The sequence below is a fragment of the Bidens hawaiensis genome, unplaced genomic scaffold, assembly GCF_021521415.1.
Source record: "Bidens hawaiensis isolate Kalapana, Puna unplaced genomic scaffold, B.hawaiensis_p1.1 tig00035837_1, whole genome shotgun sequence".
Classification (NCBI taxonomy): Eukaryota; Viridiplantae; Streptophyta; class Magnoliopsida; order Asterales; family Asteraceae; genus Bidens; species Bidens hawaiensis.
In genome coordinates this window covers 125,029-141,120 of record NW_027496217.1, presented here as the reverse complement: position 1 = coordinate 141,120, position 16,092 = coordinate 125,029, and the positions used below count along the sequence as shown (strand labels likewise).

At 33.2% G+C, this 16,092-nt stretch overlaps 1 protein-coding gene across 1 annotated transcript; it reads left to right on the top strand.

The window, feature by feature from the left end:
* The first annotated feature begins 924 nt into the window (after positions 1 to 924).
* On the top strand, positions 925 to 3,806 carry LOC143587685 (uncharacterized). The gene is made up of 9 exons (XM_077068910.1): positions 925 to 1,957; positions 2,048 to 2,132; positions 2,230 to 2,325; positions 2,446 to 2,598; positions 2,694 to 2,801; positions 2,880 to 2,999; positions 3,079 to 3,204; positions 3,290 to 3,373; positions 3,466 to 3,806. The coding sequence occupies exons 1-9, from the start codon at positions 984 to 986 to the stop codon at positions 3,589 to 3,591; spliced, it is 1,872 nt and encodes a 623-aa protein (XP_076925025.1). The 5' UTR covers positions 925 to 983; the 3' UTR covers positions 3,592 to 3,806.
* Positions 3,807 to 16,092: the final 12,286 nt, after the last annotated feature.

Here is a 16,092-nt window from a genome sequence, read left to right as displayed (position 1 = left end):
CCTTTTTTTTATTTATTTTTTCCTTTTTCCCAATTTCCATTTCTTCTTTCTTTGATCTCCAATTAATAATCACTTTACAGGTACGTTTCTCCTTCGATCTCAATCCTCAACTTCTAATTTTAATCGTTAATTATCTGGTCTTCAGTTCACAAATTATATGATTCCGGTTGAAAACATCGCCTATCTCATATTATTTTTCCGATCTTGTGTATACTATATTTGTTACGAGCATATCGGGCTTTAGAAGCTCAAAATTCACTTGTAAAATTAGTTAAGTTTCTGGGTTTTTAATTCAGGTTTATATGATTTTAGGGTTTCGTAGTGTTGTGGCTCAAATTGTTTTTTATTTTTCGAATCTAATTATTAGTGAATTTGTGTAATTTTGAAGTGATTAGATGCAATTGAAGATCAGAATCAGCTAATTGTTGAATTAGGCTAGTAATTTCATTAGATCCAGTGTCCCCAAGGCGCTAACGATTAATCGGAGTTATTTGAATTGGAATTTATGTGCAATTGTTTGATATAGATATATATACCAAATTCTATATATTAAATTTTCAGTTTTGACCGATTTTTGACCAAATAGCGATACATCAGCGACTAGGTGGTGGAGTAGGGACGAACGATTAATTGGAATTTTTTGAATTGAAATTTATTTGTGATTTTTTAAATATACACATATATACCAAATTTTAGATATAAAATTTTCAGTTTTGACCGATTTTTGACCAAATAGCGATTAGTCGGTGGAGCAGGGATTAGCAATTAATCGGGATTAATTGAATTGGAATTTATATTTAATTTTGACCAAATAGCCATAAGTCAGTGACTAGTTGTTGGGGTATTAACTAGCAATTAATCAATTAGTTGTTGATTTTTACGACCATGATTAGATCACAACCGATTTGTAATTTTATTTGCAGATTAATTTATTTGGAATGTTTTGATTGTTGTGATTTGTACAGGTATAAGTAGGGTAAGAAATGTTAGAGCAGTTACTGATCTTCACCAGAGGGGGTTTAATCCTCTGGACATGCAAGGAGCTCGGTAATGCTTTAAGAGGATCGCCAATCGATACCCTGATCCGATCTTGCTTATTGGAGGAACGTTCTGGTGCAGCATCCTATAATTATGATGTACCTGGGGCATCATACACACTCAAATGGACGTTCCACAATGAACTCGGTCTCGTTTTTGTTGCAGTGTATCAAAAGATTCTGCATCTTTTGTATGTGGATGACTTGCTTGCGATGGTGAAACGAGAGTTTTCTGTTGTTTATGATCCGAAACGGATGACGTATGATGATTTTGATGAAACGTTTAGACAGTTGAGAAAAGAAGCCGAGGCTCGGGCTGAAGAGATGAAGAAATCAAAGCAGGTGATGGCTAAACCGGTTAGTAACTTGGGGAAAAAACAAGGTCAACAAATGCAAAAGTTAGGGTTTGAAGGTGGTAATGGAAAAAAAAGTGGTGGTGGTGAATCAGGTAAAGATGCTGCAGATGATAATAATGTAAAAACAGGTGGCTTAGGAAATGGGCATACCAATGGGGAGGTAGTTAACAAGAATACGGTTAACCATAAGGAGAATGGGAATAACACCGCTGATACCGAGGCTTTTGATGTAAATAAGCTACACAAGCTTCGGTCTAAAGGTGGGAAGAAAGGTAATGTTGTTGTTAGCAAGGTTTCCAAAGAGGAACCAAAGAAAAAACCTACAAAAAAGAACCGAGTGTGGGACGACACACCCCGTGAAACTAAGTTGGATTTCACGGATCCAGTGAGTGAGAATGGTGATGCTGATGTGGCGGTTGCACAAGTTGTTGAAGGGGAGAGTATGATGGACAAAGATGAGATTGTCAGCAGTGACAGTGAAACCGAAGATGAAGATGAAACAGAGACAGATAATAAGAAGGTAGATTCAAAGAAGAAAGGGTGGTTTACATCCATGTTCCAAAGGTAAATTAGTTCCTCAACCCTTATTAATGTTTAATTATACAAAAAATATAAATTATTTTTAGCTTATCTTTTATTTTTAATCCTGTTTAGCATTGCTGGGAAGGCGAACTTGGAGAAAGCAGATTTAGAACCAGCTTTGAAGGCTCTTAAAGATAGGCTTATGACCAAGAATGTGGTATGTTGTGTCTGCCTTCTTAATACCATCTACCAAGACCTCTTTTGTCTTTTTCTCTTTTGTTTTCTTGGATTAAGTGTGAAGATGTTGACTTCAGGCTGAAGAAATTGCTGAGAAGCTTTGTGAGTCGGTAGCAGTTAGTCTGGAGGGCAAAAAGCTTGCTTCTTTTACCAGGATATCATCAACAGTGCAGGTGAGAGGATCTGATCAATCGCTTTTGACTTTTTAAGACTGTTAACCGTTTATATTATTAATATTTTATATCCTGTTTGTCATATTAGCAATATGAACTTGATCGAACTAACTAATGCAGGCTGCAATGGAAGATGCTCTTGTCCGTATCTTAACCCCGAGGCGCTCCATTGACATTCTGAGGGATGTTCATGTTGCTAAGGAGCAGCATAAACCATATGTTGTGGTTTTTGTGGGAGTTAACGGGGTTGGAAAGTCGACTAATCTTGCCAAGGTAAACAAACATTAACCAATCACTTTTCACCATCTGGCATAAGCTCGCTTGTTATAACTTATATAAGTAGCCTAAGCCTGAATCCAATGGTGTAGGTGGCTTACTGGCTTCAACAGCATGATATCAAGGTCATGATGGCTGCATGTGACACGTTCCGTTCAGGAGCAGTCGAGCAGCTTCGTACTCATGCCCGTAGGCTCCAGGTAGGGTTCATTTCATATCCTGATATTAATTATCACACCTTTGTAGTTCTTTTATTCTGATTTTTATTACGCTTTTAGATCCCTATATTTGAAAAGGGCTATGAGAAAGATCCTGCAATTGTTGCTAAGGAAGCAATTCAGGAAGCTACTCGTAATGGATCGGATGTTGTTCTTGTTGACACAGCGGGTCGTATGCAGGTATATTTATATATATTCATATTCTATCTTGGATCGTTTTTATAAAATGTTTGTTACAATAATATTATGGTATTCGCAGGACAATGAGCCATTGATGCGTGCACTATCCAAGCTTATATATGTCAACAGTCCAGATCTCGTACTTTTTGTTGGGGAAGCATTGGTCGGTAATGATGCGGTTGATCAACTCTCAAAGTTCAATCAGGTCTTAATAAATAATAATCATATTTTTTATAGATAAAATTTTCATACATTTGGTTAACAATATATTTTCATTGCTGCTGTTACAGAAATTAGCCGACCTCTCACCTTCACCAAGCCCGAGGTTGATTGATGGGATCTTGTTGACCAAGTTTGACACCATAGATGATAAGGTAAACTAATATTAGCATCATTTTCTGTCTGTGAAAAGGTTGTCAATAGTTGTCTAAACCTTTTTTTTTAATAATAATTATATTTTGTGTAGGTTGGAGCAGCGCTTTCAATGGTTTACATATCCGGAGCGCCTGTGATGTTTATTGGGTGTGGGCAGTCTTACACAGATCTTAAAAAGCTGAATGTGAAGTCTATTGTGAAGACGCTGATTAAATGAGCGTGTGCATGGAGCTGTTCGGAGTGTGTCTTCTTGTGGTTTGTTTTCTGTCTGTTACTGTACTCTTTGAAGTTTGAACTTGAATCTATTTGCGTCTTTGTTTTCAGTTTGTGTGTGTTGAACCATGTGGTGAACGTCTTTGTGATCTGTGATTCTTGTCCTGTGTTAATGTGAAGAACATCTTGTGTTTTGGTTGGAATCTTGTTGTTTCCTTTTGGGCATTGCAAGTTGATTGACCTGTAAGGGTTTATGTTAGTATGCATGCAGAATAGTTATTTAGACGGTTCGCCTGTTATAGTTGTTTTTACTTGCATAGTGTTTTATATCATGGAATGGAATCATCTCTTTGATCTAGTCTAAGACCCCAGGTTAAGAAACCCATCATTACATGCAACAGAAGACCAGGCGAAAGAGAATTTGTTAAGAGAAACGTATAATTAAGAATCAGTAAGTTAGGAATCATGACAACTGCATGCATGTATTGTTTTTGCATAGAAGGCATGCATAAGCAAGAAGGTTTTAACAAACCTATTATATTATAGGTATTACTAATGAATTACAAAAGGCTTTTAGATTTGCAAATCCTAGTTCTACTCCCTACAAATAATAGCGCATTGCGCTTAGAAAAGTGTGATGGAAAGGTGTCTTTGAGAGTTTTACCCATGGTGGGTAGATTTAGGAGTAGATTAGTTGTTCTTAAGGGTAGAGGGGGGACAACTCTAACCTGAACCCAAAGCATCCAAAATTGTTAGTCAATGAGGTACTGGTAGTCTCATTTTTATTCATAAGTACTCAGACCCTAACTTGAATCCAAAGTACCTAGCTAGATTACACTCACTAATGGTTTGTGAATTCAGTTTTCCTACCTGAGGTGGAAGGGGGCCGTGTATTCAAGTTACCCCTGCCCCTTGCACCGTAATTACGTTTAGAATATGGTTAACCTGAACACAAATAAGTTTATAAAAACTTATTTTAAAACCAATGAGGTACATGAATAACAAACCAATGTTACATCACTTACATGATTTCTGATAGTGTAGCCATGCAATTTTCTCTTCTTTAGACCTTTATTTTCCTCTCCTAGAGATAGATGTTTGTTCATCGTTATTTTGTTATTCTCACCTACTAATAATAATAAAAGAAGAAACAACCATCAACAACATTTTTATTCGTAAAATGTCACTCAGGTGACTAATATATATAAACATGTTTGATTTGGACTGTACCAAATCATGACCACGAACTTGGCTATACCGACCACGATAGCCAACACAAATATGATATGGTGGAAACAACGAAAGTAGAAGCCCGACTACAAAAACAATAGCATCAACTAGAGAAACAAATACTCCAGCTAGAGATGTACAAAAACGGTTTTTCAAACCCGTCTTGGTTTGGGTCAACATCGGCTTTTAAACCAATTCTCAAGTTGAAAAGGATCATCAGTAACCGGTTTCAATGAAAATGTTCCCCACCCAGTTTCAACCTAAAGGTTCGGGGGGGATCTATTTCCAGTTCTTGTCAAATCGGTTAACCAGAATTGGTTCTTTTGAGCACGTCTAACAACACTGGTAACAACAAAAAGATGTAGCAACAAAAATTGTTTTGATAATAAACTTCTCTCCCCTTTACAGGCTGAGATATATTTCTTTTCAATTCCCCTTACAGTCATGACTTTCCTCATTCATAGACTTCTAAGTGTTCACGAAGTACACAACTTCTCTCTCCTCTACCTCTATTCTACGTCTGCGCTCTCTAGAGCTCAAAAACCCATGTCGGAGATGATCTAGTTATTTATGAGCTTAGCATTTCTCATTAAATAGCTAGTTTTTTTATTGAGACAAAAAAAAATTTCTTTTTATTTTTAAACAACTAAACAAAGTATAACTAGCATTCATAATAGCATGTAAAATAACAATCCAATAACTATATTAGCAACAAAAAAAAGTTCAGTTTGTTAAAATAAAATTATCCAAAGTCCCTAAATTTATATTAAAAAAAAAAAAGTGAACCCACTCTTATCTTTGTTAGTAAATCAAACTTTATTCCTAATTTTTTCAAAATATTGAACTTTCATTTCTATCAACTTCAGTGGTCACTAAAACTGGAAGACAAACAACATAATAACTAAGCATGTGACATTTGTCATTTCCGGTTCGTATTTGTATTCGTTTTTGCATTGTAAATCCGACCTGTTTTGGCTTTCGGATCATTCGATATTAATAAAACAAAGAATTTTAAGTTATAATCATGTTCATACTTGTCGTTTCGTTCCAAAGTCTTTAACGGTGTTTAAAACATTTATTTTGTGCTCAAAACGATCTAAAAAGAACTACAGGGACCAAAATTGCCAAAAAGCAAAATTTAGCCGAGAAGCCCACCTCACGTGGCGCGTAGGCTGGTCTCAGCCCGCTGCACAGCAGCCCACAACTCAGTTCAGTATAAAAAAAATCAGTTTTTTTTAATGTTTTTGGTTCGTTTAAGCTCGTTTAAGGCCCGAACTCGTGTTGTAACCATCCAAACCAACCAAGACTCTAACCCATAATTATTCTAGAACCCTCCAAACATGTTTTTATCTCTGGTTATAATATATTTAAATCAAAACTCAGCCATTTTTCCCTGCAAATTTTCATCTTCTTCTCCCAAAATGTTTAAACTGCAAGTTGTTCTAGCTAGTTTTGCTTAAGTTCGACTTTAAAAGTCAACGGAACCGAATCTTGCATTTCAAGCCGTTACGGGTATATGTTTTTGTTATTTTCAGTTGTTCTAAATTAATTTATGTTAAGAAAACCATTTTCATCTTTGTTTAAGGTTTTTGGACCTTTAAACGCGTATTTATGCATTTTAGGCCCGTTTCGGTCGTTTATGGGAAGTTTACTCGCTTAACTTTCTTGTTTGAGTTTAGATCTAGAAATTTTACATTATTTTAGCTCTATGGTTTTGGACATGCGGTAACCATCCTCAATCTCATACCGAGTCAAGGACGAACCAAAACCGAACACTCGTTTAAACACTTTAATTAACTTGTAAACAACCATGTTGCATGAAAACATTCTAGATCTGAGTTTTACTTTATATTTAGTTATATGGTGTTGTGCATGTGGTAACCATCCTCGGTCTCATACTGAGTCAAGGACCGAACCAAAACCGAACACTCATTTAAGCATTTTAATTAACTTTTAAGCAACCATATTGCATCAAACACTTTAGATCTGGGGTTTTCTTCATATTTTAGTCATTATATGGTTGATATGGAAGTGTAGAACAAACCTTTGTTTGAACCCAAGTTTCGGGTAAAAACCGAGTAAAACCGAACACTTGTTTTAACAAGTTAGTTACAAACCTCCATAAGTTCAACTTATTTTTTTTTTATGTTTTATTTTATATTACTCATGTTACTTAAGATTTTGGAAGTGTTAGAACAAATCTTGGCTTAAACCAAGTTTTGGGTGAAAACCGAGTAAAAGTCGAACTACTCGTCTTAACGAGCTAGTCACCGTTCAAACCACCAAAAATCTTTCTAAACCTTTTTAACTCATGTTGCACTTTATATTATTTTTATTTATAAGATTAGGGTGTGTCGGAACCAAACTTGGTTTTATACCGAGATCGGGCCGACTTACACTCGCTTAAACCCGAGTTTAGGACTTTAATTAATAAAAATCCTCAAACTTGTTTAAGCTACTAATTTTATTGAAGTTATTCATATATTTAAAATGTTTAGTAAGCCGGATGTGGATTTGCTACTTTATTAAGTCCCGAACCGACTAAACCGAACAAATCTTAAAAGTCGGATCTTGATGCTTACATTAGCGGGATCATGCACACTAGCACTAAACCAACTTCTCCTATGTAAAACTTAACAAAATAGAGTAAAACTAAACATCAAAGGCCCGGTTTCATGTACAACACATTTCATGTCGTGCTTACTTTATTTAACCACATTTTGTAAAATATAACTTAAACTTTCGAAAACTCAAGCCTTGTTTTTATGAACTTTTCTACCGCATATATCTCATCTTTAAGACTCATTATTAACTCAAGGTCTTTCAATCTAGGACACGTGATATAATGTTTATTATACGTAAATCCCGTGTATATTTTATATAATATTTTATTAGTTTTGGTAGGTTTCTTGAAAGATTTGTATACTACTAACTTAGTTTTATGTTTTAGGTTTCGGGTTATAATTCCGGTGAAAAGAGGGCGAAAAACGAGCAAAAACAAGCTGAACCGGAGAACCGACGCGTCAGGAAACGAACCGGACCGAACCAGGAATGAACCGGACCAGACGAAGTGAACCAGACCCCCCCTTGGGCCGGTGCGCCGCGCAACGGGGGAGGGGAAGCCCGCGGCGCGGCGCGGCGGGTGTTTGACGGTGCATGCTTCCAGAATCTTCCTGTTTAAACCGTCTTAACATATTTTTGGACCCTTGTTGCCTATATAAAGACCCCTAAACTCACCATTAATCATACCTTAACCCCACATCCGAATTTGGTGAATCCCGAGGCAACCAAGAAGAGTTTTCAGCAGCTTTGGAGTTGAAGAATCAGCTGGTGTTGCGCGTATTGGTTAAAGACGAAGAACACGGGTTTTATCTTTTGTTTCTTTCGTTTTCGTTTATTTTACACCATGAATTCTTGTTTGTTTGTTTCGTTTAATTTTAAGATGCTAGGCTAAACGGTATAGACTGCCTAGCTTATGATAAACTTATCTTGACGTTTTGATTTGATTTGGGATTATTTAAGTTATGGTTTTTATGATTTAGTAAAAGATTTGCTTATAATTAATTGATGCGTATGATTTCTTAGGATTGCTTGATGAGTTTTATTCCATAGTTTTCCTTGATTATTGTTTGTCATTTGATAGGATTGCTATTAGGTCAATTACTCTGTGTTCTTGATTATTTTATGATTTGATTTCGCGATAAGATCAAAGGAATAATATTGTTAAATAAACCTAAGCGAGCTGCTAACCTAAAATCTGTAAAGTGCTAGGTTATTGATAAGTCTTTGCTATTTAATCTGGCTAGATTTAGTTCTTCGTAAGGAGTTCGTCTAGGGTTGATTATTTATTATTGTTTATCAAATCAATTAATCATAGTAAATTGCCTTTGATTTCCGCGCTGTAAGGTAGGATTTCGTATAAAGGAACTAAATTGTAAACACTTGGGTGACCGTAAGCGAACTTGATTTTTAATACTAGTGTGCGTTAAAACTTGTTAGAAATCCATATGTTTTCTCTTGAGAAGGGTCAGGGGTCCTATTTGGTTTTCTTTTAAATGTCTATTTTACGATCCCAGTCCATAACTAAATATTTTCCCAAGTCAATTCATTACCGAAATTTAGGGGAGTCTAGCCTAGGTGGTTTTCTCATCATCATCTTATTTTCATAACAAACTTTGTTTTCGTTTAATTTACTTGTTTTCTTAATTAGTTTTAATTATAGTATTAATTTAGTATTTTAAATAAAAACCCCCTTAAACAACTATAAATAATAAGTCGTGTTTTGTAGTCGAGTCTAATTAGCTAGTAAACATAATTTAAAGAGTCTCGTGGGTTCGACATCCGGACTTACTTAGCTGTACTAGAGTCGACCGGTTCACTTGCCGGTTAGTAGTTTAGTTAAGTTTAAGAGTCTAGAATTTATTACTTAGTGTCTAAATTAGCGTAATTTTAGTTAATAATATTAAACTACTTTTAGCACATCAACACGCATGTTAAACCGTCGGCTTGCTTTCTTGATTATTATTATTATTATTATTGTTGTTGTTGTTGTTGTTGTTCTAAGTTTTCTTCATCGACATCAGTATTTTCAATGTGAGTAAATCCATCCCTGTTTTCGCTTTTTTACTTTCGGGGTAGCTTGCTTACTTTGAATAATTGCTTGATTGTGTGTTATATACCTCATATAATTAATTGCTAAATGTTTATTGTTTTTGTTGGTTGGCTTCATCCCCATCCTCAATAAGTATGATCAAACGCTCCTCCTTGTAATGCGGTATTTTTACCTATTAGAAAGGAGCTTCATTTATTTATGATTTATATACCACAATTGTTGTTATTATTTACGGTTTCGCATAAGAGTTGTGGATTTTGCCTCATCTATACTATATAATAAATACAAGTTTCTCAATGTCACATGACATCAAACAACACAACTTCTTGCAAAAATTTCCCACTTTTCTCTTATTAAATGCATTTCTCTTTCTTATTAATAGTTTATATTAAACTTTTTTTCTTTTTAATCTATTATTTTTTCTTTTTAATAATTATTTTTTGATTAAAAAAATTTAATACCAACATAAATATTCTATTTAGTTTTATATAAATGTATTGTATTAGTTATTAATATCAAGTTTTTATAAGTAACGATTTTTCACGTTGATTTAGATAAAATAATTAATTTTAAATTTTAAAGAAAGAAATTTTTGTTTTATGTTTATTTTGCAATAAAGATTAATAAAAACTACGCCAATCACTGTAGATGGTTGATTTGTTTTTGAGACAGCCTATTTTAACGCATGGTAAGTTATGTGATTTATTATATAAAGTTGAAGGCAAAAACAAAACAAAACTACATATGAAGATTAAAATTACAAATAAATTTACAAATATTTTATACAAAAAAATATTTAGAGATTTGTGAATTTTCAATAACTTTTTATTTCCATATTGTGTAATGTGTAATTTATTTTATCATATATTATATCTTTATATCTTTTGAATATATTTTGTATTTTACATTGTGTTATTATTAAAATAAACTTATTTATTATAACCCGTGTTCTACACGGGTCTTAATGCCATATGTTATATTACACATGAGTACTCCTTACAAATTTTTCCATCTCTCTCTCTCTCTCATATTAATTATATTTCGTTTTCTTATTAAAAGTTTCATATTTTATTCTTTTTCTATTTGATTTCTTATTTTCTCTTTTTAATAATTATTTCCTGGTTCAAAAAATTTAATACCAACATAAATATATTATTTAGTTTTATATAATTATACTGTATTAGTTATTATTAATCGTTTATAAGTAACGGATTTTACGTTGATTTAGATAAAATAATTAATTTCAAATTTCAAAAAAAAAATTCACTTAATGTTTGTTTTGCAATGAAGATTAATAAAAGCTACGGGCAATCGCTTTAGATAGTTTGTTTGTTTTTGAGACAACCTATTTAACACATAGTCAGTTATGTATTCCATTATCTAGAGTTGAAATAAAAAATAAAGTGAAACTACTAATTTTAATATGAAGGATAAAATTATAAATTAAATTACAAATATTGTATACAAAGAAAGATTTAGAGATTTATAAATTTTCAACTTTTTATTTCCATATTGTGTATTGTATAATTTATTCTATCATATATTATATTTTTTTATATGTTGTACATATTTTTATATTTCACATTGTGTTATTATCTAAATATATTTATTTATTCTAACCCGTGTTCTACACGTGTATCAAACCTAGTATTTATATATACACAAGAATCATGGAATTTTTCACCAACATTCGTGTTGACAAAATATATTTTATGCAACGTTACAGGTTTGATTATTGGTTGGTTGAGATTTGAAGACGTTAGTTTATTTTGGACCGTTAGGTTATTAATGAAATGAGCTATTTATTTTCTTGTACTTTGTTTATTTGTAATGAACATGTTGTTTTGTATTTGATGTTAAATGAAATGAATGAGTTGCTTAAATATTGTCACTTTAATTTAATACTGTCGTGTGCGTTGAAATAATCACGACGCGCCCCGGCATGTTTTGCCGCTTTTGGTCGGGGTGTGACAATTTAGTTATTAACAAAATCACAAATTTTGTCTTTCCAATTGTCATAACATTAACAAACATCTTAGGATATCAAATGATAAAAATAAATGTTCACAAGTCGGTATCCTTCATCATATGATCAGAAAATTTGAAGGCTTTTGGCTGAATAACTTGATTCCAAATTATACAATAAAAGCATCTAACAGAAACCAAAACCAGTTTAGTTAGTTTCATTGGTGTTTGCAGTTTTGTCCTTGGTGTCACTGGTGTTCTCAGTTGCAAAAGCTTCTAAGTCAACTATACCCTTTCGATAAAAGTCTACGACGCGAGCCGAATGCTTCTTACCTTCTTTATGGTCATTCATCACTGCCGCGGAGAACGCTCCTACTTGACACATTTCACACAAAAACTTAAACTTATCTTTCTTGTTTTTACCACTCTTTATATCATTCGGGCTAGATGAGCTCGGTTTAACGACTGTTAAAGCAAGCTGCATATCTTTCTTGGTCACATCATTTGTGTCAGATGAGTTTGATGGTTTGTTTGTTTCGTTGGAGCTCACTGTGACGGTTGTTAGAGCAATCTGCGATGGTTTGATGATCGGTTTCTCTGGTGCAACCCCCAGACCAGAGTTGGCACCAGTTCTTTGAGCCACTAAAGCAGCCTCTTTAGTCTGGTGCTTTTTTCCTTGAATGTGTTGGGTTAACCCTTGTTCACTTGTGGTGCGAATCTGACATACTGCACAAGTCCATTCCTCTTTGACTCTCTTGTTTGACCTGTCTGAACCAGACTGGATTGAACCTTCGGAAACTGGTGGTGTTGACTTCCTCTTGGTTCCAGATAGAGTCTCATTGGGCTTACTCTATAATAAGAACGCGATCATTGTGTTACCATGACCAAAACACAGGACAAGTTATTCATATAATGGTAACATTGATCAGAGTAATCACATCAGATCAGGCTATATTATGGATCATATACAGTTAGTTAATCGATAAAAGTCAACTGTATTAGGAAAATATGGTTAGTAAACTGATAAAACAGAATAAAGCTTTACTAATATGATTCAAAAGTCAGACAGATTGACAAGTAACATAATAAGCAATGTTATATGTGAGTCATGATCGTGAGAACATAGAAGTCAAATTCTGATACATGATATGTATGTATGTGAATCAAATAAAATCATGAAACTATATTTCTTCGCAAATGGCTGAAAATCTGAAATGGATTAAAATCACAAAATAGACATTTTGACCAAAAATTCTACAAAAATAAGCATTGACTTTTAGCCTTCATAAACTAGGCATATCCGGAACCAACCAATCACACAACGTCAAATAAGCATAGACATAGACGGCTAAGAAGACTGAAATTTAGGCACTACGAAAATCTTTAAAAAAATACGATGGGCCCACAAAATAAACCAATAATAGCATAATACATGTAAACTGACCACTGAATCTTAGCTGATGCTTTCTAACCTGGCTGTTTACACGTGTACTAATTTGATTGGTTTGTTTTGTTTTGCAAACACATTGTACATTTAAAATTTTTTTGTGCCAGTTATCTGGTGTTTTTTATTGGTTGCTTTTGTGATATGTTTATTTTCGTAACGGTTAAAAGTGAATGTCTATTTTGATTAAAGTAGTGGTCAAAATGTCTAATTTTATTTTATTTTCCCTTTTGAGTAGTGCAATTTGCAGAACTAGTATGTGAGACAAATAATGAACTGCAACTGATGATACATAAATATACACAGAAGACAAAATAATACTCACATAGACAATAACCTCAGAAAATGGTGGTGTTGATTTCCTCATTGTTCCAGATAGAGTCTCGCAGTTGGATTTACCCTATAATAAGAATGCGATCAGTGAGTTAACGCGACCAGCATACAAGACAAATTATTCACATCAGATCAAGCTACATGATGGATATACAGTTTAGTCAACTGATAACATAGAATTTGAGCAATGCAATTTGCAGATACTTACATAGACAATAACCTCCTTTTTGTAGTCCTCCGGGACAGGCGTCAATGTAATCTTTGGTGAATCACCTACCACTTGCAATGGAGAACCCGAAAACCCCCTAACTTCACCGAGCCGACCACCACCCCCATACTTGTCATCAATTAACATCACAAGCTTCTCCTCAAGTCCAATCGATTTCCCATTCAAAAACTTCGCCTCGGACATATTGTTGTGGCCCGCACGCCTCATGGGCATCTCGCGCTCCATCATCAACTCATTCTGCACCTCAGCCTCCAAAACACGCCTTCGCGCCATCTCCTCTGCAATTATCTCCTCTCGAATCCGTTGCTTCTCGAGTTCCCTCCGAATATTCGACTCAAACCGTCCTCGACCTCTACCGAAATTATTGATCGGTAATCCTGCTGAAACTAATAAAAATAATATTCAGCATTTCACATACATGATATCGATCAATATTCGCATATCATAATAACATTATTTGTCTATATTCTCCGAATTCGATACATATATGAAACACAAAGCGATCAGAGATCACAAACCTGGAACTGCTTGCTGTGGCATGAAGAACGAATAACCCGAAGACTGCAGATGATGGATCGGGTTTTGTTGATGCTGTGCATTTGCATCCATAACTCGATGTATGTGCTTCATTGCTAGCTAATAACAAAACAACTGATGTATATATGTTATGTGAATATGTGTTATGTATATATATAGTACATACAGACACATGCTGGTTGAGTTTACAGAGGCGATTAGCGTCTACACGCCATATTAGGCGAGTGTGACTTACGGTCGTTGTTTTGGTCAATGTGGAATGTCTTAAATAATAAATTGTAACATAACATCCTCTTCCTCATCCTCACGTTACGAAATTTTTTCAAAACTTTTACTTAAATGGTTTCAAAGCCGTTTTGTTAAAGAAAGGTAAGTTTAATGAATTTGACCTGCAAACAAATTACAAGATGACATGTCATAAATATTTTAATTTTTTTTCTTTTGCAGGTGATGACATATGACAACTTTTATAAATAATCTTTAGAAATTATAAGATAATGTTTGATATACATGAAGATAATAATGTTCGGTATAGAAACTCGGTTAGTATCTCGTGTGATACACGAGCTGGATAGATAATATTTTGATTTTAATAAATGAATATAAAGATTTATAAAATCGAATAAATTACAAATTACAAAAGAAAAATAAGAATCGTGATGAAGTTATCATAAATATAAAAAAATATTTACATATGATTGTGCATGCCTAGCTGGTAACACTTGAATTATATAAATAGTATAAAAAAAACATATGCATTAAAATATTTTGATTCATAAATAGTATAAAAACAATCATAAATAGTATGAAAACAAACATATGTATTAACATGTTTTCTATATAAAGTATTTCTAGATACATCATAAATTCACAACTCTAAAGAAACTTGGTCTTATTGAAAAAGTCTGTAAAGGTGTATCTACTTATGCTAGTAATATTAAATTATATATGTTTTGTTTACAAACAAAATATGAGAAATTACCGAAAAGATAATCAATTGATTATGATAAGTAGACAAACCAATATAATCTTAACAAAAAAATTACTCAGGCTAAATTATGAAATAAATATGATTATTCATAAATGAATAAATCTATTTATTTTTACTTATATACTCTTTACAAGAAATAATGTACGTTAACTTTGCAGATAAGTTAGTTAAACAAATAAGAAATAATATATAAATATGTAACACCGTTTCATTTATGATATAAAAGGACAAATTATTAAACAGTTAATCAGTTATATCAACAAAGCAGACATGTTTTACAAAATGCATCATTATCGGTTCCCAAAATTAGTCATAAGCTTAACATTTACATCAAGTTTATTAAGTTTGTAAAGTCTAGTCAACTTTTTCCCCAATTTGAAAATTATATGGGAATAAACATTGAACAGATTTAACGTAATCATCAATAAAAACACATATATACGGTGATAGTAATTAGAAACTACTATTTAAAAAATTCAATAGTGTTGTAAAAAAATTATGACGTTAACCTAGATTACCATAAATTTAACCAAAATCAAACATGTAAACAAATCGTAAACCTTTGAGGTTTATTATCAAGTTTTGGAGAAATCATGAAAGTATTTACAGATAAATCCACACAACTGAGATTTGATAGATAAAATAGCTTGAGATTATGTGATTGGTTTTTGATTCTCTAGATCAGATTTCAAACTGCAGTTTTTTGTGTCTGGTATCATTTAGGGAGAAAGTCAATTGCGTCAGATATGATTTATGGAGACATTAAAAGTCAGCATGTGTGTTATAAATTATATGAAAATCAGTATAAATTCTTTTATAACAAAGGGTTGGTTACGGGATACCTATTTATCAATCTTGATTTTATTTAAAAGTAAAAGAGTTTTAATTATTGAAAATAAAAACTTGCAAAATTTCACAAATATAGACAATATACCCTCTTTCACTAGAGGGTAAAGTTAAAATACAAAGGACAACAAAAATGAGAAGGGTGAGAAGGAATCTAATCCATTGATGTTAGATTTGAATGGTGGAGATTAATTTAAGAAAATAAGTTGATGAGAATGGCATAAAGGTAATATCTCACTTTTGTTAACTTTCTCTTTCCACATGTAAGACATATTTCAATTCTCCCATCATTTTAAAACGCTCATAACTTTTTCTTAC